At 43.9% G+C, this 25,321-nt stretch overlaps 1 protein-coding gene across 1 annotated transcript in view; it reads left to right on the forward strand.

Annotated features, from left to right (window-relative positions):
• carmil2 (capping protein regulator and myosin 1 linker 2) overlaps positions 1-22,978 on the forward strand; it is a gene marked incomplete at its 5' end in the record, with an annotated part of 85,396 nt that extends 62,418 nt beyond the window's left edge. Inside the window, 10 exons of the mRNA XM_079502344.1 lie at positions 5,553-6,549; positions 11,594-11,707; positions 14,072-14,108; positions 15,230-15,298; positions 15,535-15,777; positions 15,928-15,986; positions 16,787-17,000; positions 18,282-18,371; positions 18,601-18,735; positions 19,638-22,978. Coding sequence (XP_079358470.1) covers positions 5,553-6,549; positions 11,594-11,707; positions 14,072-14,108; positions 15,230-15,298; positions 15,535-15,777; positions 15,928-15,986; positions 16,787-17,000; positions 18,282-18,371; positions 18,601-18,735; positions 19,638-20,230 — 2,551 coding nt within the window. The 3' untranslated portion in view covers positions 20,231-22,978. The remainder of the gene's footprint in view (positions 1-5,552; positions 6,550-11,593; positions 11,708-14,071; positions 14,109-15,229; positions 15,299-15,534; positions 15,778-15,927; positions 15,987-16,786; positions 17,001-18,281; positions 18,372-18,600; positions 18,736-19,637) is intronic.
• Positions 22,979-25,321: the final 2,343 nt, after the last annotated feature.

The raw sequence follows: 25,321 nt of genomic DNA on the forward strand, positions 1-25,321 counted from the left end.
GCTGAGCATCGCACAATTGGTGTGCCACAGGAGACACCCGTTATCTAATATAACAATTGTAATCTTCATGCACACACACGGTTATGGAACCCAAAGTCAATAGCTACGTCATGCCAAGCCCGCCCTCCTAACCACTGCACCGCCGTCCTACACACTGCACTCACACGGCAGTGTCGTCACGGACTTACCCTCCGCGTCGTTCCACATCTATCTCCTCATGTCGCGCCGATCGCCGAGCCTCAACACCACCCGCGGACCAATGCTCATTGCACTGCCACCAAAGTCACCTCCCTTCCACACTCACGCCGACAATGCATTTCTTTACAACAAACACTATCGCCAAAAGCACCCACACGCACGCACACACAATTGTAAACAAGTTCAGCATCACATCGTCCAATCAACGTCTGCGCCCTCTGCTTGGCTACCAGCGTCCAGTGCACGTATCAGATATGCTCACTAGGGGGAGCCATGGCACAGTGTAAATGCCACAGCCACACTGCTCTCAACAAATACAAACGTCTGGGTTTCTGAGGCCACTCACTAATCCATGTAATAATACTAACAATTGGAATAATAACGATACTACTACTACTACTACTACTACTACTACTACTACCACCACCACCACCACCAACAACAACAACAACAACAACAATATAAACAGTACAGTACACTACAGTACAGTATCCATGTAATAATAATAACAATTATAATAATAACAATATTACTTTACACAGTACAGTACAGTACAGTACAGTACAGTACAGTACAGTACAGTACAGTACAGTACAGTACAGTACAGTACAGTACAGTACAGTACAGTACAGCACACTGTTCCTGCTCGGATGCACTATGTTTGCTTTTCCAAGTAAAAAACAAAACAAAAAATACGCATCACCCTCCGGCTATTGCCTTCTTCCCATTTGCGACGCGTGGCGCTAGGATGAGCAGGCCGAAGGCCCGCGAAATTCTAGTTATATATAAGTGAGAAAGAGGGAGAGAGGGAGATAGAGAGAGAGTGGGGGAGAGAGAGGTATCATATCCCCGAACGGGTATGGACTAGTACAAATAACACAAGTAACATAATGCACGCTCTAGCCATATAGATGACTATATAACTAATGTTATGATAAGGAATATAAGCACAATGGAGTTCAGACATAGCGAAACACAACCACCTGTTCCCTCACATTCACCAACAAAGAAAGACAAACACACTTGTTGCCCCACAACCCCAGATGGCTGCATAAAGTCTTCCTGTTTACAGTAGTTGACTGAACAGATGCTGCTGTATCTCTTTACTGTATTCAAGCATCTGTCTGTCTGTACCTTTTGTCATATTAGCGGTACGCAAATATGTAATTCTTTCCCCCCAAAGATACAGTATGACAGAGTATATCATGAGGAAAACCTGAGATATCTGTTTCCATTAGGAGAGATTGAACATAACTTTTATACTTAGCATTCCTATTATGGGGGGGAAATTCACCAAAAATAGCCAATCTACGTAAGGAAGCTTTGCCGAGCCATGAGGCCCATAGGGCAGGGGCTGAGCCATGAGGCCCATAGGGCAGGGGCTGAGCCATGAGGCCCATATGGCAGGGGCCTATCTCCTGTTTCCGTAGCGTGAGGCAGCTTGATGTACACCCCATGGACATGACACCACTGGGCCAATCCATGTAGATCTGCTATTTTTGGTGAAGAGACTTGGTGTACTATATGCTGAAAAGTGTTGCAACACGCACAGTGCAACTCGGGTCCGTTTCACAAAGTCTAGAGTCTAAGAGTGGTTAAACTGAATGACAAAGTATTCTGAGGCGTGTTATTATGTATCCCACCACTGTTCTAGGAAAGCCCTGCTGTGATCGGCCAGTAGTCGCTGCCTGTGATTGACAGTTCTCGTTTTTGCAACTATGCCTTAACCTAAACCTAACCTTAAGTCCTTAAACCAGAAACCTAACCCTAACCTCAGTAAAACTATGCCTGCCCGGGAGCCAATCAGACACATGGTAAGGCGGGGATTCATAATCGCGCTTCTGAGGCAACCCTGGACTTGCATCACGGCACCCTATAGGGTGCCACGGCTCCCACTGTGAGAAGCCCTGATCCATGAAACTGTAGCTCATCTATAAGTAGAGGGATGTCCAAGACCAGTCTGGATTAAGTTAGTTTATATGATGATTGTACTTAAAGAACAATAGATTAAGGCCATGTTATTTATTTAACACTATTGTACAACACTGTTGTGCGAAGATCCACCCCCGCCTGCCTCTAATAGAGCCCCGCAGTCCCGCCCCCTGCGAAAGCACCAGGAAATAATTCCCCATTATTTTCCCCATAGACGTTTAAAAAAGTACAACACTTTTTTGTTGTTTTTCTTCTAATTATTTGTTCGGCCCAAAAAAATGTGTTTATTGTCATGAGTTGTCACCTGCCTTGTTGTTTTTGTCCGAGGCTTTAATGGTCTTTAAATAAATACTGTTTGAAACGTCCATGGGGAAAATGAATGGGGAATTATTTCATGGTGCCCTCGTCGTTCTGAAAGGGGGCGGGACTACGATGCTCTATAGAGCGCTGTTGTATTGCACCTGATCGCTTGGATCTGGATTGCATGCTTGTTTATTATAATGTTTTATCTCTTGGTGTAATAATAACCTCCTATCATGGTAAGTGGCAGCGGAACCAAACCGATGGCGACTTATAAAATAGCAACAGTGTTGTACATTTGAATCAGGCTCAAGATACAGTCTTCATCATAGCCATAACTGTCATGGAGAAGTCTCTCTATGAGAGCGAATCACTTTTGGCTATAATTTGACAGGTTCAACTTTAACAAGCTTCCTCATCATCCCCAGCCAACTGTCACATTAGGAGCTTGACATTTATGCCTGACACTTGGCCAGCTGACTTTTACAACGTTGAGCCCAGTCAACTGAAAAAAAATCAGTTTTCAGTTTTCAGTTTTTCACTGACAAAAACTATATAAAAAGCTGTGATGACTATGACAAAACATATTGACAATGTTGTCTACAAATAACAAACTAGAATAAAATGTCAGGGAGGCATTCTCTTCTCCACTAGTCAGTGGAGAAGAGATTGAGTAGACTTTAAAGACAAGCCATATATTTTTAGCATTGGTTGAGCCTCTCAATGTGGACGAGCTATGCATGAAGGGCATTGTCATACAACAGATTGTACTTTTTTGTAATTTGTACTCCATCTTTCCAAATGCCCTGAAGATGGATTGCCATGCACAGACGTAGCCTCGCGTAGCCTGACAATATCACTGCGTGGATATTTGGTCTCGTCCTTTGTTAGGAGTCTTTCCATGGGGCACTTACATAAACATTTAAAACAGACTCTATTGGTTAGGCCTACAACCCATCAGAGCAGCGAACGAGTTCCAGGTGAATTTGGTTGGTTCTTCACTACTGCGGAGCGATGAAATCTTTCCACAATTGAGCAAGAAAAAGTCTGTATTACACAAATATTATTGAGCAACAACAAAAATCCTTTTGCACACCTACCTACGGAGACAGACATGTGCGTCGGGAGTAATGAACTTGAATAGGAGTCCCGCACACTTCACTTACATTTTTTTTTATTTAACTCATATTGATTGCCAGAGTTAAAACATCGTCTATAGCTGCCCTTGCCATCCATTCCGGGCGTTTTCAACTAACCTTTGAGCAATCATAGAATATTATTCTTAACGATCACTTTGAAAGACGCGGTAGAGTTGGGGGGGGAAACGGTGTCGTCACGATAATCTGCTCCATGGTTCATCATGGGCACTTGAATGTAGCTTGTTTTCACCCACAGCCATAAAGAAAGAAGTCTATTTATACCTAAATTGTAAATTGTAAAGCTCATCATTGGCAGTCAGTGAGTGGTCAAGAATGACACAATATTCCGGTCACTAGGACCTTCATCAGACATGTTCTTAAAAAGCTGAAGTTCTGATCAGATCCATGAAGGAGAATGAGAGTGGTCAAGGAACATCACATTATGAATGACCCTTTTTATCTCATGGAGTGAGCAATAAGCAGAGTGAGCGATAAGCTTTATATTTCATCATGTCATCCCCTGAGAGAAGAAAATGGGACCAATAAAGATGATGGAGGTCACACACAGTCAAATCCTCTTAGTGTTCATTCATGAATTTGTAACTCATAGAGTGCAGATGGATTTTACATTTGTAACTCATAGAGTGCAGATGGATTTTACATTTGTAACTCAGAGAGTGCAGATGGATTTTACATTTGTAACTCATAGAGTGCAGATGGATTTTACATTTGTAACTCAGAGAGTGCAGATGGATTTTACATTTGTAACTCAGAGAGTGCAGATGGATTTTAGAGTGGCAATGTTTTGACAATGTTTGACAATGTTTCTTGTCAGTCTGACAAAAAACATTATCAAAATGGCTCCCATCAATCTTGAAGGAGAATTCCGGATTAACCGTTTTCTTACCTTAATCTGATATTGTTATGTTATATCCTAGAACGAGAGGTGGAGGTGAAACATGACATAACTCCATCCCGAGCGCACCACAGCTCTGAGCGTGTGCGGTGGACACTGTGGAGAGTTATGCGACATTATGTCTGCAAAACAATTTGCAAAGAAATCAAGCTATTAGAATAAGCGTATGGTCAAACCCAGCGTGTACCCCGGGCCACGGTGCCCTCGGGACGGAGTTATGTCATGTTTCACCTGTACCACTCGTTATTGGATATACTGTATAATAACATTTGATTAAGGTAAGAAAATGGTTAGTCCTGGAATTCTCCTTTAACCCATTTACCTGAGGACGATTCTACACATTTCTAAATCATGATAGTTTTCATAAAGAAAAAAAAGATTCTGTATCAGTGAAACTATTTCATGTCAAGGACCCCCAGAATTAGATAATTTGCCGCGTACCCCAATCTCAAAATATGTTGTTCCAGGGGACCCCCCAGAAGCAAAGATTAGAGTTAAAAACGTTCTGAAAGAATATATTCAACGATTCACAGAAAAAAACTAGCAGATGTACAAGCTTGTATGAGCTTGTAGATCTGCTATTTTTCAATAGTTAAAGTATAACAAGTCTTACCATGTCCATGTATCATGTCTTATGACTTAACTTAAGACTTGGAGGTGTGGCCAATGCTATTTGGCTGTTTTGAGTGGCCAAACAGCATTGGCCACGCCTCCAGGTCTTAAGTTAAGTCATAAGACCTGGAACTTAAGACACAAAATAGGGCCCACTGTGTCTATGAATGGCCTGCACTGTGTGCTCGTTGCATGCTTGTCCCTGTCTGGTCCTACATCCACTGAGCATGTGTGTGTGTGTGTGTGTGTGTGTGTGTGTGTGTGTGTGTGTGTGTGTGTGTGTGTGTGTGTGTGTGTGTGTGTGTGTGTGTGTGTGTGTGTGTGTGTGTGTGTGTGTGTGTGTGTGTGTGTGTGTGTGTGTGTGTGTGTGTGTGTGTGTTGGTCCTGTAGTATTAGTCGTAGTACTGAGTTGCCTCTTCTTGTCTGTTGCTCTTTCCGCTGTCTCCTTGCTGCAGAAAAGGACAGTGGGAGGAGCCTAACCCTGCCCAAGGCACTCCCCCAGAGTCAAGCTCCTCCTCCTCCGACCCCTCAGTCCCGATCCCTGTCTCCTCCTCTTCGTCCGACCACATCACCACCTCCTCCATCATCACCTCTCCCTCTGCCCCACCCTGTAGCAACACATCCTCCACCCCTCCCGCCACCGATATGCCCCCCACCGTGGTGTCACCATCTGTGAGTCCCCCCACCCCTTCCTCCCCCCCTCCCACCACTACCACCACTGCACCTCCCTCCTCCAAAAACATCAAGAAGAAGTTTGGCGACTTCTTCGCCTTCAAGAGGGCCGGTCGGGCCGGCCGGGCCGCCAAGGCCGGAGCGGGCGGCGAGGCGGGAGGAGGAGGCGGAGGAGGCGAAGGGGTGAAGGTCAAAAGGACCTCCATCGCAGACCTCATCCGGCCGCTCCGCGAGGCCAAAGAGAGGGAGAGGGAGAAGGAGAGGGAGAGGGAGAGGGAGAAGGAGAGAGGGTCAAGGTTAGTGGAGGATGTTAACCTTTGTAACGATGCCGCCGTCACAGAAGGAACCGTCGCCACCGACGGCTGTCTCCCGGGCGACGACAGGAGGGACAAGATGGCGCCGGCGGCCGTGACGACAGTAACCACGACGACGCCTCCCAGTGAGGCGGCCACACCCCCCTCCCCCACCACCACCCCTGGCCTCACCGCCACCGCCGCAACCTCGAACCCGGAGGAGAAGGGAGTGACCTCCCTTCCTGTGCGTCCGGGCCTGCACACCCCTGTTTCGGTGGCCACGGAGATGGCGCCGTCAAAGGAGCAAGAGAAGAGCCGGACGCTGGAGAAGGAGAAGGAGAAGGAGCGAGGGAAGAAGGGAGGAGGGACGCCAGACGGAGAGAGGAGGCTGAAGGTCAGCAGGAGGTCACTGAGGGAGGGCAAGAGTCAGAGTCTCATCCTGCTGACCGGCCTGGAGCCTGAGGACAAGGACATCGCACACGGCAAGGTAAATGAATGCACGCATCATCCTTCTGTACATACGAAAACAACAGAGCTTCTTAATACGGCACATTTACGGCCGAGCTACACCAGGCTTTTCAGCGTGCGTTTACGCGTATACGGGATACGCACACACGCGCACACGGACTTATAGATCCAGTTCTATTTTAAGTGTGCGTATGCGGGGATGACGTGTGTGGACATAAACGCGCGCTGAAAAGCCTGGTGCAGCTCGGCCATTAAGAAGCAGGAGTTAAACTATCAATCTGGTGTCCGTGAGGTCAGATGTAGAGTTGAGTTGCTGGCCGGCTCCATAATTATGCAGATCTAGGTGACGATCCAGTCTTCTCCATGACACAGTGTACAGGGTTTGATGAACGTGTCACGAGGCGTGACTGACGGATGCGAGATGCAGGTTTTCATAGTAAACTGCGACCTATACGGTCGCAATGAATACACACATCCTCGTTCTGTACATTAATTTACATTCAATGCTGATGTACAGATACAGGATATTATTTCATATATGAGTAGTACCCCCACAAAGGGGCGGCAGTGCCTCAGAGGTAGAGTGGCCGGTAGAGCGGCCGTTCGATCCCGGGCTCCCTCAGAGTTAGTGTCGAAGTGTCCTTGAGCAAGACACTGAACCCCTAAAATTGCTGCCGATGTGCAGGTTGGTGCCTTGCATGGTTTCCTCCGCCATCGGTGTATGAATGTGTGTGTGGGTGTGTGTGTGTGTGAACGGCTGAATGTAATGCACAATCTATGTAAAGCGCTTTGGATAAAAGCGCTATATAAATGCATCGTTTACCATTTTATATTCATTGTTGTTAAACATAATTCAATCATGTATTCATCGTAGACTGTTGATAGCAGCAATACATTCATTGTTGATAGATTGTACATACAGTATATTCCTTAGATGCGATAGATGTATTTAAATCATTCGCTGTTAGACTGTACAATATATTCATTCATTCATTCATTCATTCATTCATTCATACACCCAGTGCAGATATACAGTGCCAGAATCTAAACTTAACTTTTTATTCACCTTGGTTTGTTTGACTTTGACTTTTATTGCTGCTATGACACTTGAATTTCCCGTCAAGGGATCAAAGAAGTTTTATCTTATCTTATCACATCACAGTGAAAGAGAGCAATTCTAAGCAGCCACCAGTGGGTAAGAAAAGTTAGAGCGATGTTATACTCACACTGAATGCCATGCCCTTGTACCTGGCTGGCTGTCAAACTACTTACTCCAGAGTGAGCAGGCACATGGACACATAGACATCAAAGGGGGCTTAATTCAGCCCCTGCCCTTTTACCGGTCTGTAACAACTGCCCTCTCCAGACCATGAATGCCGCATTTACTATGGTGAAAGAAATGCAAATGGTCCTCCTCTCCTTTCCATGCCATACCCGAGAATTGCTTTTTTCGAAACTCTCTCTCGGGTCGTGCCCAGGAAAATAGCAGATCTACAAGCTCTCAACGTGTCGCGCTGCAATGCGTCGAGAGCTTGTACATCGGCTATTTTCTTCCAAAAGTGGCCTCTTACAGAATTTCAGCCCGTGCCTCTGTAAACACTCTCTGCACGTCCCTCAGAGTGAGAGATGCACCAGAGGGAGCTGCTCTGACCTTGTCTGACTCGAAAACGCTGCTGCTCGTCATTACTGCTGTACTACCAAGGAAGTGGAGCATATCACTCAGTTCTTAAATCCTCACTGGCTCCCTGTGTGCCAGAGAATTGATCTCCAAATACGACGGTTGGGTCTATAAAGCTTTGAATGGTTTAGGGCCAAAATTCATTTAAGTTTTGTTCAATATCATGATCAACGATCCAGATCTCTCAGGTCGTCTGGGAATTAAAGGTCTGCTTTTCTGTCCCTAAAAGCAAAAATTAATGTGAGGAAGCAGCATTTCGTTTTTATGCCACACATATCTATCTACAGTATAAACGCACCAAGTCTCTGTACGTCTGTCTGTGTGTAATCCACGCAACTCGAGAACCGTTCGCCCCACCGACTTCAAATTCGGCACATGCGTTCCACGTCACCACAGGGGGTGCATAGACTCCATATTTGGGCATGCCTGACAAAGAACTCCATATATGGGAATAAAAGGGACACAGACATAATATCTGGGTGGGGCATTCATTTCCAACTTGCATCGTTCCAAGTAGGCCAGTGCCCAATGGGCACCGCTCTAGTTTATTTTAAAACACAACTAAAAACCTTTCTGTTTGCCGCTGCCTAGGATTGAGTTACTTAGCATCCTCAATACCCCCCCTCCCGTCTGTATATATCTCTATTATTGCTTTTAGTGTTGTTGGTATTTATTGTCTATATATCCAGTGATTTCACTTCATTCAAATATCACTTTTCTTTTTCTTGTTTTGTGATAATCCTCCCTACTGACCATATGGAGGTTCCTCCCTGTCCCCAGTTCACCCCTGTGGTCAAAAAAGCTTAGGTTTCGTTTTTGGCTAGAGGCAGAGCCATAGAGTAGGCCTCAGGTCTACCATTCTGAAATTTAATGTAATAATATTTGGACTGCTGGACAGCTGACAGTAGGCTCTCTTTACTATTTAAAAGAGGCCTACCATTGCATGGCACATCTATGCATGAAATGTCTATGTTCACAGGCTTCTGTGAAGCCTTGAGGGCATCTGAGCATGTGCAACAACATGCTATCTTAGCTCTTACACCATGTGTCCTTTGGGAAACCGGGCCTTTGTTATTATTTTGTTTAAATTTAGAGTAGCCAATTATTTTGTACCCCCTTTTTCTCCCAAATATAGTTGTTATGCCAATTGATACCTCCCCACACACATTTTTGTATCCTACTGACTCCCCTGCCAGTGAGGAGCCCCCACCGGGAGGATGTAGACCCTTCGTCCTATACTACTCCCACCCTACACTCCCTGCTGACAGCTGCCACCCCAGCCCATAGGAATACATGCAGTGACAATCATCACCCTCCGGGCGTCGGCTTAACTCCCCCGAACACGGGCCAATTGTGTTTGTGTAGACGCCCGACAAAGCCGTTTGTATATAGTGTACATTTCTATCGCCACACACAAATGTGTCACAAATGGTGCAAGGCTAGAAGTCAGGAACACAGGGGAAAGCCCCAGACGGAGGCGCATCTTGTACAGTTGAATGATTTAATACCGGCTACCACACACCGTGGAACATCTGCAGCTGGACACTGGACCGGAACCTCAGCAGGAAGAACAGCTTGCTCTGTCCATTCCCGTAGAGGCCCTAATCGGCAGTCCAGTCTGGGTTATTGTTCACGCGTAGAGACGTACATTGGGCTGCTGCTGTTCATTGGAGCGGTGCATCAGATGCGGCTGCCATAATTGGTCCATGCAGCCGCATCTGCAGGATTGTATAAAGACGGAGGCGGAACACAGTGGGGTAACGTTAACAACTCTTTACTGAACCTACGGGAAGTACATATACAGGCAATGCATCCTGGGCCTTGTAGTCTATGCCCGGCTGCCACAGGGATCCTTTAGAATTTTAACGTTTGTGGTTCCTTAACAATTTCCTCTTAATGGTCCGATTCCTTAACGGTTCCTATAGGGGCTCCCAAATGAACCCTAAGGTCTGGAACGTACAAATGGAACTAAATGGACCCGTAAGGGATTTTGTACACTCTCAGAGTTATAGTGGTCCATGACATGTAAAAGTGTGACCACTGGTATTGTAATTGCATAGCAGACGTGAGGTCCACCAGCTCTGACCAGTGTGAGAAAACCGGTTCCTGAAACGGTTCCAAATGTGATGGAACCGAGTCCGGTTCCTCAATGTTGGATCTGGTTAATTCCTCTCGATTCTTTTGAAGCAGGAGGTCTCTCCACGGTTAAAATCAATCATTGTCTTGAGGACGCGGTCGGTGGAGAGCTGAAGGAGCGGATATGGCGGTGTGCTGCAGAGAGACGGAAGCAGATTGACTCTAAATGCTCTCCGATAAAAATGAGCCGCGCGCTGCATTCATTATTCAAGAAGGGCTTTACTTGGAGCATTCATCATCACCCAGTTGAAGTACAGCTGAATGTGACTATATGTGACTGTGAATTGTGTTTACTGTGTACAGTATGGTACTGTGAAACTGGGCCAACCGTCAGCTTTATAGTACACTGTATGTGTATATAATTTACTGTGTGTGTGTGTGTGTGTGTGTGTGTGTGCGTGCGTGCGTGCGTGCGTGCGTGCGTGCGTGCGACTGACTGACTGACTGACTGACTGACTGACTGACTACATGATGATATGTATGCCTATATGCAGATATAACCTTGCGTCACCAGCTTTTTCCACCGCGGAGGAAAGTCTGGTATTCTCGCTAGACATGATACGAGTTAGAATAAAAGATGAACATACCAAATGATTTTTATACCAAGAGAAACTACATGATTATACCAAACTAAACACCTTTTAAAGGGGAATCATTTTGGAGGTGCACTAGCTGCGCCGGAGGTTCCGGTCGTTGGAATGTTGCAAAGTTATTTCTGCTATGACCGGATCAGAAACTCGAAAATGGGCCCGGGCCGGCCTAGCAGTCCGGGCACCTAGGCTCGTAATGCAGCCTGACAGCGCAAAGTGTCGGGTCAGGCACCCAGAACTTGAGGCAAGTAAATTGACTCTATGGGAGCCAACCCAGGGCAAAGCCAGGAGGGGAAAGAAGCATACTACCTATATGTAGACGTGCTGCGGCGCGACATCTTGGCTGACAACACTGCAGAGCTCAAGAACCTGATGTTAGATAGGAAATTGTGGAGTGCAGGAATCCCGAGTTGGTGTTGACTAGACCTCACTCTCGCATGATGATGATGATGATGATGATGATGATGATGATGATGATGATGATGATGATGATGATGATGATGATGATCTTAAAAAGAAAATAAACTCGAAAATGGTATTGATCCCGCCAGGCTAATGCAGAATGCAGATAAGGCTAACTGGGAGTGACTGAATGGATGTGATGCTACTGCATGTGTGCCTCATGCATGTGCTCTGACTTTATGTCTGTGCATTTCCAGAAGTATGCATCCGAGAGCACGTCTAGTTTTGAGCAGAGACTTCAGGTGATGCTGCACAGAATGGGCGTGGCCAAAACCCCACCTGCTGACACAAAGACCAGCCAAATAGGACAGGTATGTGTGTGTATGTGTTGTTTCCACAGATGTAATGTCATCACATAGCATGTCTCTGCATTTTATTTATGCACGTTTTATTGTGTTCATAAATACTTTACTATTTAGGTTCCCCTTCCCACTGCCCTTCTCAGGGGTCCATGTCTGTTTTTTATAAGCGACTTTGTTATTCTGTAAAGTTGCTTGTAAATATTGGTGGTTGCGGCTTGCGGTTTTTTGGGCTTGTTTTTAAACTGTAAGAGTACAGCTACCTGAAAAGGCATGCTACTGGGAGAACAGTGACATCTAGTGAGCATTCTTTTTTTTGCCAGAACATCTCTCTTTCTCTCTGAGACCCCCTTTCCACCGTTTGGTTCCCAATGGGAACAGGTTCAGTTCTTTTTGGTTCTTAGTCCATTAGTCCAAAATTGGTGGGAAAAACTAGACCTATATTAAATTGTTTATAGGATCAATACAAGTAAATTAATACATGATAAGCCTTCCACAGTAGTAGCTTTTTCATCTATTATTTTGCATATTTTCCTACATAATGCCTCATTTGCATATTTTAAAATGTAAAATTTGTAATACAATAAATCATTGTCTTTGTGTAAGTAATCAATTGGGTAAGTGTCATGGTGATAACAATCTAATATAGGTATAGTTTTGCACACTCAATTCATAATTAACGTTCCAATTTTGGAGCTCTGGCTCATGGACTAAGAACCAAAAAGAACTGAACCGGTTCCCATTGGGAACCGACCGGTGTAAAAGTGGCCTCAGTGCAGTGTTCGGTCATACAATCAATCAGAAGAATTCTTCTATAAAACAAATATCCACGACATTGAATCAAACAGATCTTCTTCAGCTGTGTGACTGTTGAGATGTCAATTAAAACTTGGTCTGCCACACCTAGTCTTGAGAAATGGTCTAAAACAGCAAAGATGTACAGGTATTTTGAACTGTTTGCTAATAATTCATGTTTGAGCACCGCTAGCCCCTCCTATGCACAGCTTTGTGTGTATGTCCGTATGAGCACAGAATGTGTTTGTATAGCATAATAGCACAGAATAGGATGATTTGTTTGGCTGAGCACGGAATGTGATGTATGATGATAAGAGTACCCCTGACTTCACACGTGTGTGATGTTTTTACTTAGATTTTTTGTGGATGCCTAATGAGATACACAACTGATATCAGTTGTGTATCTCATTAGGGGGGGATACACAACTGATCAGTTGTGTATCTCATTAGGGGGGGGATACACAACTGATATCAGTTGTGTATCTCATTAGGGGGGGGGATACACAACTGATACACAACTGATACACAAATCAGGTATACATTTTTGAGGGGTGAGCCCCTCAAAAAATTCTACCGAATTGGTTCAAATTCAGAGTTGGAAATTGTGTGAAATTTGTATGCTATTTTGGAAAAACTTTGACCATATTCATGTTGCACCAGATCTAAGGGACACATATTTAGTAAAAGCACAGTCAATTATAAGATTGTATTTTAATGATTCATTGGAATATCTTTCCTCTCCCAAAATTTGTCACTACCGAAACATAGACTTTTACATTTGAATAAAGATACTTATTTTAGTCTATTATTATTTTTTAATTCCCCCCTGTACAGACCATTTTTTTAAATTAATGTAGGTGGTTCCACAATTAAATAATCCTAACACATTTTCTTATGTTGAATTATTAAGATTAATCAAAATCTAAAGGCTATATATTAGTAAGCCATGGCTGTAATGTTCAAACCGTAAACAGCTACGGTAGCTATAAGAGGAACATTTGCTGTTAATATGATTATACAGACATAACAGCTGTGCAGATATTCACACCTCAGACGAAGTGGATTTTTAGTGGATTATACCTTCGAGCTTTCATTCTCTGTCTTATCTGTCTGGGTGTAATGTCAATAAATTCTGTCTTCAGCAGTGCTAAGTTAACGCAGGCTTTACCCGTGTTTCAATACAAAGGTATTCTACATCTGTCGTCAGACTCGCACTGAAAAGGAGAGATTATTCCCCCATCAATGAGTACATAACTTCATAGGCCCTCCAGGAAAACAATTTGTTCAGCACGGTTTATATTAAACTATTAAGTATTATTATTAGTGTATTCCAGGTATTTATGGTGGTTTACAAGACTTTAAGAGTGTGGATTCTTTGCCGAGCTGTGATGATAAGGCTGTACATTTTAGTAACTGTTTCAATCTATGATAGGAAACTATGTCTGCACTGGGCTATGAACCTTTTTTTTTTTTACATTGTTGGAGAACATGCAGCATGTTGGCTTGTGATTCCCTAGCCTAGAAGAGCACAATATTCTCTCATAATCTTGTTGGTATAATAACTTTTTCCTCTATCTGTAGAATAAAGAGGAAGAGCTGAGAAAGGCCAACTCTGAGGGTAAGATAACTGAGTGTGTGTGTGTGTGTGTGTGTGTGTGTGTGTGTGTGTGTGTGTGTGTGTGTGTGTGTGTGTGTGTGTGTGTGTGTGTGTGTGTGTGTGTGTGTGTGTGTGTGTGTGTGTGTGTGTGTGTGTGTGTGTGTGTGTGTCCTGTGCTCCTCTGTCTCTCCCTGCTGTTATCAGAGGAGGTCACTGCTGCAATCCACAGGGGGAAAAGTGTGTAAAGTATAGCCTCTCGTCCATGTCTCTACGACAAGTCCCCTGAGTGTCTCCCTCTCTAAGAATGACCCAGCGAGCTCAGGAGGAGTCAGCGTTTAATGCTGCCGTCAATGGCTCAGACATTTAGAGGGGCAGGTGCTCAAGTGAAAAAAAAGGGCATCTTGTGCAGCGTGTGGAACCGGCCGGTTGCCTTAATAGTGTGAGATTTATAGATTTGGGGCCCTAAATAATATATAAGCTTTTTATCAAGAATTGATCAATGTCACCATGGTTCACATACTGTACAGTGGACACTGTACAAAATAATAAATACAAATGTTTTTTTTAAGGGCACATTGCCACAAGGTCTATCTGTGCGCGCCACTGCCTGCCGTCAGGAACCGTGTCTGATCCGGACACATCTCAGATCTTAGTGTTCTCAAAATAATAATAACAATAATAATAATAATAATAATAATAATAATAATAATAATAATAATAATAATAATAATAATAATAATAGTGATAATGATAATGATAATGATAATAATCCTACAATAAATGCGCCACTTCTCTGTGTGTCTGCGTGCGTGCGTGCGTGTGTGTGTGTACGGTTGTAAAGCACGTAACTCGACAACCGTTTGCCCCACCGACTTTACATTCGACACACACGATCCACAATTGCATTTTTATAGCGCTTTTTCCAATTGCTCAAAGTGCTTAACAATGGTTCATTCATTCATACATTGGGAGATGAAGCGGCGAACAGTCGACGCCAGCGTCCTCACTTCCCACATTCACACACCAATGGTGGCAGGCAAGCTCACACCGACCGACTCATTGGACTCATCTTTTTTTTTTACATTGTTTTTCATATTTGTTTCTCTCTCTCTCTCTCTCTCTCTCTCTCTCTCTCTTTCTAGGTGCTATCCTGGACAAACCTCAACCACCTCCCACATTTCTGAAGCCCAGAACCATGTCCAGCTCATCAGGTACAGTGTATTTACTTACTTACCCCGATCACTTAATCTCCAAAAGATACAAGTAGGATTGTAAATGTAGCAATTTGCAGCTTAATAACCATCCACCCTCTCTCTTTCTTGCATGCACCCCCCACCGCAATCCTCGTCTCTTACCCTTCCTCCACTCTCTTTTCTTTCTTTGTCCCTCTCTCCCTACTTTCTTTGTCGTACTCCTACTTCTCTCCCTGGTTCCTTTCTCACCTCAGACACCAGGCGTCCCATGCGAGCTGTGGAGCCGCTCCGCTCGGATCCTGCCCTCCTCCACCCCAAACCGGTGGTTCCCGAGCGGCCCGTGGGGCCCCTGCCCCCTAAACCCGTCATCGCTGCCAAGCCCTGCCTCCCCACCCCGGCTGCACCCCCCGGGGGAGGAGGAGGCCAGACCACCGCACCTCCCTCCCAGCATGCCTTTCAGCACCTCTCCGGCAGCTCCGCTCCTCGTACCACCCAAGGTTAGAATAATTAGGGTTTTTTTTTTATCTTGTTTTTCTTTTAGTTTTAGTTCGATTATAGATGACCAACCATCCATTCTTTTCTTTTTTGATTAGGTATTTAGTTAATTTGTGTTAACTATAATAACCTTGGTACCACCTCCCCTGCAGGGCTCCCCGTCCTGGATAGAAGGCCGGGGGAGATGGAGGACTCCAAAACACAGACGCTGGTGAGTCTTTTAAAATATATCTTTGTTTGGGGAGGTTTCTTCACATAAATGTCTTCTTAATAAGGGAAAATTAGCTATGTTATGGGAAATCTGGGAGAAAAAAAAGCTTACCATTAGCTTTCTTCACAGATGTGTTCATAAAGGTGTCTACTATCACAACTCCCTTGGGAAACTTTGTGACAGCTGCTGAAAGTTGGGGTACCATTATCAACCAATATAAGGCAAGCATTAGTTTTGCACAAAAACACATCTGTGAAGACAGCTAGTGGTAAGCATTTTTTTTGCAGATTTGCCACAACTTAAAGCTAACTTTACCTAACTATCTTTTGGACAAAGTTGAGAAAGTCTCGTATAGACAATTAAAGGACCACTTCACCACTTTTCAACCAATCGTCATATAATAGGTCCTCACTAATAATCATAATAAAATGGCAGAAAAAAATTGTGCCATTTTATCATGATTATTAGAGAGGACCTATTATATGAAGATAGGTTGAAAAGTGGTGAAGTGGTCCTTTAAAAGTTTTGTTTGTTTGTTTGTTATGCATTTGGATAATGCCCACTCGGCCTACCGAGGTTTCTATCTTTGCGTCTTTCCTTTGGAGTTCTCCCTTTCCAGAATGAGGGTCTCTGATGTCTCTGATGTTTGTCAGGGTCTCTGATGTTTGTCATGTGTTATTCTTTGTTATATGCTATAAAGACCTTTCAGACCTTTCAGCCTTTCGTTGGCTATCGTACATTTATCGACCAGTTATCAAACGTTTTGTTTAAAAATATATATTTTCTCATCCAACCCGTAGAATGGAAGCCACGATGAGCATGTGGCCCGGCAGGTAGCGGTGCAGAAGGACAGCCCTGGTGGTCCGACCTCAGCTCCATCCCCGGCGCGCAGAGACCCCCCACCGGCCCCCTCGCCACGGAGAGGTCCCAGCGCACAGGGCCGCTCTGAGAGAGCACACTCAGTCACTGATGGTAGGTCACAGTGCTCTGAGAGAGCACAGTCAGTCACTGATGGTAGGTCACACAGCACACTCAGTCACTGATGGTAGGTCACAGTGCTCTGAGAGAGCACAGTCAGTCACTGATGGTAGGTCACACAGCACACTCAGTCACTGATGGTAGGTCACAGTGCTCTGAGAGAGCACAGTCAGTCACTGATGGTAGGTCCCAGTGCACACTCAGTCACTGATGGTAGGTCACAGTGCACAATCAGTCATTGATGGTAGGTCACAGTGCACACTCAGTCACTGATGGTAGGTCACACAGCGCACTCAGTCACTGATGGTACAGTAGGTCACACAGCACACTCAGTCACTGATGGTAGGTCCCAGTGCACACTCAGTCACTGATGGTAGGTCACACAGCACACTCAGTCACTGATGGTAGGTCACAGTGCACACTCAGTCACTGATGGTAGGTCACACAGCACACTCAGTCACTGATGGTAGGTCACAGTGCACACTCAGTCACTGATGGTAGGTCACACAGCACACTCAGTCACTGATGGTAGGTCCCAGTGCACACTCAGTCACTGATGGTAGGTCACAGTGCACACTCAGTCACTGATGGTAGGTCCCAGTGCACACTCAGTCACTGATGGTAGGTCCCAGTGCACACTCAGTCACTGATGGTAGGTCACAGTGCACACTCAGTCACTGATGGTAGGTCCCAGTGCACACTCAGTCACTGATGGTAGGTCACAGTGCACACTCAGTCACTGATGGTAGGTCCCAGTGCACACTCAGTCACTGATGGTAGGTCCCAGTGCACACTCAGTCACTGATGGTAGGTCACACAGCACACTCAGTCACTGATGGTAGGTCACACAGCACACTCAGTCACTGATGGTAGGTCACAGTGCACACTCAGTCACTGATGGTAGGTCACAGTGCACACTCAGTCACTGATGGTAGGTCACAGTGCACAATCTGATGCTGGATCTGCTATACGGAATTTGGGTCTCCTCCCACCGAGTGGTTAAGAAACTGTTGTACGACCAAGCTGGGAAAGCAACAGCTGTAGGCCTACCTATTTGAAATTGTCTTGCACTGGGCCCTGCAAACTGCGGGTTCCATTGTTAATCCGGGCCTGAGGAGAGATAACAGGCAAATGTTTATCAAAATAACAATTCTTCTGCATTCTGTAATACTTCTCTACTACTTGTAAATTAAGTAATGCAGATGTTTAACAATTTAACTCTTAAGAGCGTTACACTGTGTGTGTGTGTGTGTGTGTGTGTGTGTGTGTGTGTGTGTGTGTGTGTGTGTGTGTGTGTGTGTGTGTGTGCTGCCCCAGAGAGTCTTCCTAAACCCCGCCCACGCATGAAACCCCTCCCACAACGGCGAGCAGTGTCAGTCCACGAAGACGCTCTCACGATGACACAAGGTGAGGACAATGTGTGTGCGTGCGTGTGCGTGCGTGCGTGCGTGCGTGCGTGCGTGCGTGCGTGCGTGCGTGCGTGCGTGCGTGCGTGCGTGCGTGCGTGCGTGCGTGCGTGCGTGCGTGCGTATATATAAGTGAGTGAACGAGTTTGAGATGTTTAAGATGATACATCATGTCTGTATAGATACGGCTTATATGTCTCTCTCTCCTTTATTCTCTCTCTCTCACTCAGAGCTGAAGGCAGTGCTAGAGAGGTCGCCACTCCGTCACCGCGGCAACAGAGGTGATCTGTCCACCTGCACTGAAGACACGCCCACAGGAGAGGACACGCCCACAGGAGAGGACACAGTGGAGATGGTAGACAGAGGTCTGTCTGTCTGTCTGTCTGTCTGTCTGTCTGTCTGTTCAATTCAGCGATCCCCAACCTGTGTGCCCCAAATAATTGGCAAGTTAGTTAGTTACTGCGAGAGTGAGGTCTAGCCAACACCAACTCGGGATTCCTGGATCACTGCCACAATTTCTTATCTAACATCAGGTTCTTGAGCTCTGCAGTGTTGTCAGCCAAGTGTCGCGCCACAGCATGTCTACATAGGTGTTACGCTTCTTTCCCCTCCTGGCTTTTCCCTGGGTTGGCTCCCATAGTCAATTTACTTGCCTCAAGTTCTGGGTGCCTGACGCAGTGCCCTGCCAGCTTCATCCATCTCTCTCTGACTTTGTCTGTGACCCGTGGTAGGTCCCCATAGAGGTCCACATTTCTGATGTGTTCCGTCCATGTGACACCTAATAATTGACACCTGATAATTGGCAAAGCGCAAAGATTGTAATGAGAATATAATATAAAAGAATGACTATAAAATAAAATAGTATGTTTATTCTTTCTTTAAAAAGTTGAATTCATTGCATTTTTTCATTTCAGATAAATGGGAACTTAAAAGAGTATTACTTGACTAAGCCGGCACACAGTCGATCGATTGATGATTCATTAAAATAAAATGCATGCAATAAAAATGCCCCTGCTCTAAATAAAGGTTCCTATAGGGACTGCAGTGGCTCAGGAGGTAGACTGGTCGCTTGGTTCCCAGTTCGAACCCGGGCTCCCCCAGAGTTAGTGTCGAAGTGTCCTTGAGCAAGACTGACACTGAATGCATAATTGCTCACGATGAGCAGGTTGGTGCCTTGCATGGTTTCCTCCGCCATCGGTGTGTGTGCTATATAAATGCACCATTTACCATTTATGCTCCTTTCTTGTTGTCTCCCTCAAACACCCAGCAGACGAAGCACAGCAGAGCAGGAGCTCCAAGAAAGAGGACGAGGAAGAGAGGGAGAACAGGGAAGAGAATAAGATGGAGAAAAAGAGGACAGGTCATGGAGTAACAACAACGGTCAATGAAGCAGCTCAAGCAGCAGCTGTGGAGACGCCCAGCGTAGAGGCAGCGGAACCTGAGCCCTCCGCCTCTGCCATCCCCCCTCCCGCCCTGTCACTTCTTAGGCCAGCAGCAGCAGCAGCAGCAGCAGCGGCAGCAGCAGCAGCGGCAGCAGCAGCAGCGGCAGCAGCAGCAGCAGCGGCAGCACCGGGCTCCGAAAAAGCCCAGTCACCCCAACAAGAGAAGTCTCCTCCGGCGCCACCAAGCACAGCCACGACCCTGTCTCACGCCGTCGTAGACAAATCCCATGTGACCCACCACCACCACCACGTGTCTCAAGAGAAGACCCCAAGCACAACCCCAGCCAGCACAGCAGACGTCGGAGAAAGCACACGGGAGGAAGAGGAGGAGGTGGAGAGGGGCGAGGCGGTCTCCAAACGGCACACAGAGAAGGCAGAACCGCCAGACCAAAGAACTGAAACCCTCCTCTTCAAATGACACACCCACACCGTTAAAGGACCACTTCACCACTTTTCAACCTATCTTCATATAATTATTGGTCCTCACTAATGTTCGTGATAAAATGCTACAATTTTTTTCTACTCTGTCTGTGTCTCATAGGAGGGCTGTGTCCAGTTCAGAAACCCATCCACCAGTGACATCATCGATGGGGAATCCAAGCTAATAGAAACTGCAGGCTTTCTATTCCTGAAAAGTTGCACTGTGATAAGCCATCGTTCTCACGATAATACAAATCTAAATGTTTTTAAAACAAAATCTACAAAAATCTGCCTAACGTTGATGTCACTGGTGGACAGGTTTCTGAACTGCCCACAGCACTCCTATGAGACACAGACACAAAGTTTTTTTTATTTTTATCATGAACATTAGTGAGGACCAATTATATGAAGATAGGTTGAAAAGTGGTGAAGTGGTCCGTTAAGGAGAGAGACCTGTAAGGAGGGGAGGCAAGGAGGGGTTCATCAGTGACATCGGCCCAATCAAAGCCTGGCTGGGACTGTATACAGACTGCGTGTCGGCATGTTTCGCTCGCTTTGTATGAAAAAAACAAAGAAAACATTAGGCAGATGTTTGAGAATTATTTACTGCGCACGTGTGTCGTACACAGGCTCAACAAGGATGAATCATTTTCAATGTGATAGGCGTCATGCGTGTTTCTTGACCAAACAACAGGGGTGGAAAAAGTACTTGCATGTTTTACTCAAGTAAAAGTACCAATACTGCAATATAGAAATAAAAGTCCCAAATTAAAAAAGTAAAAGTATCAAAATATACTTAAAGTGCCAAAAGTAAAAGTAGTCAGGAGTAAAAAAGAAAATCCGGTTTTGTAATAATAATTAAAAAGTAACTAACTTAATTGTAGTGGAGTAATGGCACAATATTTACCTCTGTAGTGGAGTAGAAGTAAAAGTACTGACATTTTGAAATACTACTTGAAGTAGCCTCCCTCAAAATTGTACTTAAGTACAGTACTTAAGTAAATGTACTTAGTTACTTTCCACCACGGGACCAAACAGCACTTGACTCACGTGACAGAGGTGCACTTAATGTTGAAACTGAACATCACGGCTTGTTATAAACCCATTTAGACCTGAGGCCGATTCTACAAAATGTCTTCTAAATCACGACCTATGTTTCCATGTCAGTCGAAACAATTTCATGTCAAGGACCCCCAGAATTATATGTAATTGGCCACCTACCCCCATCTGAATCAATGTTGTTCCAGGGACCCCCAGAAGCAAAGATTTGAGTAAAAAAACATTCGCTCTGAAAGAATATACAGTACATTCAAAGATCTGCGCCTCATTTTCACGATTTTTCAAAGAATACAGATCTACAAGCTAGTGCCGCGCTACGAGCTTGTAAATCTGCTATTTTTTCAATAGCTAAAGTATAACATAATCCTTAAAACACCAAAAGGGGTTCCCGTCCTGAATGGGTTAAATACATTACGGAGGGTTATTTATGATTAATCATGAGACACAATGGTAAATAAGTTCTGTCATGACACAATCTGCGACACTTAAAGGAGAATTTAGGAGTAGCCGTTTTTTTTTTTAACCAAATTCTGTTGTTATTGTATCCATTAACCAGTGGTACAGGCACACAAAAAAAAACGTGCACGGCGGGTCTATCTCTAGTCTAAATCGCTTATTTTTATCGCTTGATGATTCTTTTTTTGTTTTGTTTACATGCGTCATAACCGGAAATACGTCCACAGTTATTGTCCCAAATTGGCTTCCGTCTATGGCGAGCGGCCGATAGACCCCTCCTCCCTGCTCAGAGCTACAGCATGCTAGAGAAGGACTTTTTTATTTTTCACACATTGGTTAATGGATATACTATCATCAGATTACTCTAAGAAAACAGCTACTCCGGAATTCTCCTTTAAACTATGAATAAGAAATGGTTAATGCGTGTACCTTGGCGGTGATCGCTGTGTAGGAATATCGTAACCATCGCCCGGTTCTGAAGCGTAGGTTCAGAAGACGGACAGTGACGTTCATAATTATGCCGATTCATTGAGCATTGCATATTTAATGCCCTATTGCTATTCCACACCTGTTTACATGTTCCATGGACAATGTTTAAAGAGACACGCTGTTCTTGTCAGCGTCGTGTTTTAAAAAGGGGGATGTTGTTGAATTTTGTTCATAAAGAAACCGATGATTCCCTGATTGTCTTTTTGTGACACCTTTTTAACTTTCTTGGAACATCAGTAAGACTGAAAACAAACATTTTTGGGCCACAAATCGATATATGGTACGATTATGATTATGAATCACGTTGATAATGTACCAAAGGGGCAAACTAGGCAATGGCACTGAAAACGCCCCAAAATGGAAACAGTAAAACTGAGCCAGTAATTCATATTTATGAATGAATTGAAATCATGTGATCTCTTAAGCCCTTCTTTCATGAACCCTCCCAGTAATTCTTGAGACCTTGTGTTGAAAACACGCAGAGATTTTAGTTGAAAATGACACAATCTTTGTCAGAGAGTATCATCAGTTTTTGTGTCCCTGTGATGTCGAAGACCAGACTTTCCTCCTCTTTCTAGGTGAGAGTTTATTTTCTACTGTCATGTCTATCATTGCACGCCAGCCATGAATATGTACAAATACATACATAAAGTAACAAAAAAAGCTGAAATGATGAGCAAAATGTTTTAAAAGAGAGTATAAATCCAAATACTTGTTAATAATTATTAAAAATTGATTGAGATGTGTTGTATGCTTTGTGGTGTTGGGGTTTTGGTTCTGTGTGTGGGTTGGCAGTGTTGATTTCGTCCGACTAAAACTATGACGAAAAATGTTTGTCGACTACCTTTTTTCACTGACGAATTCCGGTTTACTTCCTGTTTATAAGCTAGCATGGTTTCCGGGTTTCTTTTTTTTTAAGTTAAATAACTCAGAAACTACAAAACATTTCAAAGTAAAAAGTTCCAGCATGTGTCTCCACAGTAAGCTGAATTATAAAAAGTGTGAATGGAGTTTATAGGTGAAAGTGACGTGCCACTATCTGCCATTATACATTTCTCAAATTAAAAGCACTATATTTCTAAAACTATGAAACATTTCAAAGATTCCTTTTCAGGCAAACATGTCCACCATAAGATGAACCTAAATAGGTTTGAATGGGGATTCTAGGTGTAAGTATGTAGGACTAGTAGCATGCCAAAGTTATCCTTTTTTTTCGGACGGCATACTATAGCATGTCGTTTTTCGTGATTTTGGACTATTTGAAAAAGAGATGAAAATCATGAGCGGGGACATGAACCTGCAGCCTCCAGATTCCCAGGCAGGATCTGTACCCAGTGAGCTACTGTGCATGATGTTCTTAAAAGGCTGAATAGATAATGACAGAAGAGCCAGAGACTTGTTTCCATTGTGGTTCATAAACATTCAAACGTCTAGAGATAAACAAAAGCAAAAGAAACAATAGACAAATCTCCTGTTATTTTATTTTTTGTATTTTATTTTTGTATCAATGTTGTACTCAAAGGGAACAGCAGACTGCATTGTGGCAGGTAGCAAGTAGATCAGTGACTTAGCACACTGGCTGCATGATCTGGAGGTTGTGGGTTCAAACCCCACTCAAATCTTTACTGGCCAAAATCTGCCATTGACCCCCATTCTGAATTTCTCAAATTTAAAAGCACTATATTTCTAAAACTATGAAACATTTCAAAGATTCCTTTTCAGGCAAACATGTCCACCGTAAGATGAACCTAAATAGGTTTGAATGGTAGGACTAGTAGCATGCCAAAGTTTGTGCTATTGCCATTGAGAATGCATTGGGCGTTTAAGTTAAATAACTCAGAAACTACAAAACATTTCAAAGTAAAAAGTTCCAGCATGTGTCTCCACAGTAAGCTGAATTATAAAAAGTGTGAATGGAGTTTCTAGGTGAAAGTGAAAGTGACGTGCCACTATCTGCCATTATAAATTTCTCAAATTAAAAGCACTATATTTCTAAAACTATGAAACATTTCAAAGATTCCTTTTCAGGCAAACATGCCCACCATAAGATGAACCTAAATAGGTTTGAATGGGGATTCTAGGTGTAAGTATGTAGGACTAGTAGCATGCCAAAGTTATATTTTTTTTCGGACGGCATACTATAGCATGTCGTTTTCGTGATTTTGGAGGATTTTAAATAAAGATGAAAATCATGAAAAAACGACATACTATAGTCCATGGTTTGGGACGGCATACTATAGTATGTCATATTTTCATGATTTTGGGACACTATGTCAGAGCGGGGACATGAACCTGCAGCCTCCAGATTCCCAGGCAGGATCTGTACCCAGTGAGCTACTGTGCATGATATTCTTAAAAGGCCGAATAGATAATGACAGAAGAGCCAGAGACTTGTTTCCATTGTGGTTCATAAACATTCAAACGTCTAGAGATAAACAACAGCAAAAGAAACAATAGACAAATCTCCTGTTATTTTATTTTTTGTATTTTATTTTTGTATCAATGTTGTACTCAAAGGGAACAGCAGACTGCATTGTGGCAGGTAGCAAGTAGATCAGTGACTTAGCACACTGGCTGCATGATCTGGAGGTTGTGGGTTCAAACCCCACTCAAATCTGTATTTGCCAAAATCTGCCATTGACCCCCATTCTGAATTTCTCAAATTTAAAAGCACTATATTTCTAAAACTATGAAACATTTCAAAGATTCCTTTTCAGGCAAACATGTCCACCGTAAGATGAACCTAAATAGGTTTGAATGGTAGGACTAGTAGCATGCCAAAGTTTGTGCTATTGCCATTGAGAATGCATTGGGCGTTTAAGTTAAATAACTCAGAAACTACAAAACATTTCAAAGTAAAAAGTTCCAGCATGTGTCTCCACAGTAAGCTGAATTATAAAAAGTGTGAATGGAGTTTCTAGGTGAAAGTGAAAGTGACGTGCCACTATCTGCCATTATAAATTTCTCAAATTAAAAGCACTATATTTCTAAAACTATGAAACATTTCAAAGATTCCTTTTCAGGCAAACATGTCCACCATAAGATGAACCTAAATAGGTTTGAATGGGGATTCTAGGTGTAAGTA

Source organism: Electrona antarctica (genome assembly GCF_951216825.1).
Source record: "Electrona antarctica genome assembly, chromosome: 5".
NCBI lineage: Eukaryota > Metazoa > Chordata > Actinopteri > Myctophiformes > Myctophidae > Electrona > Electrona antarctica.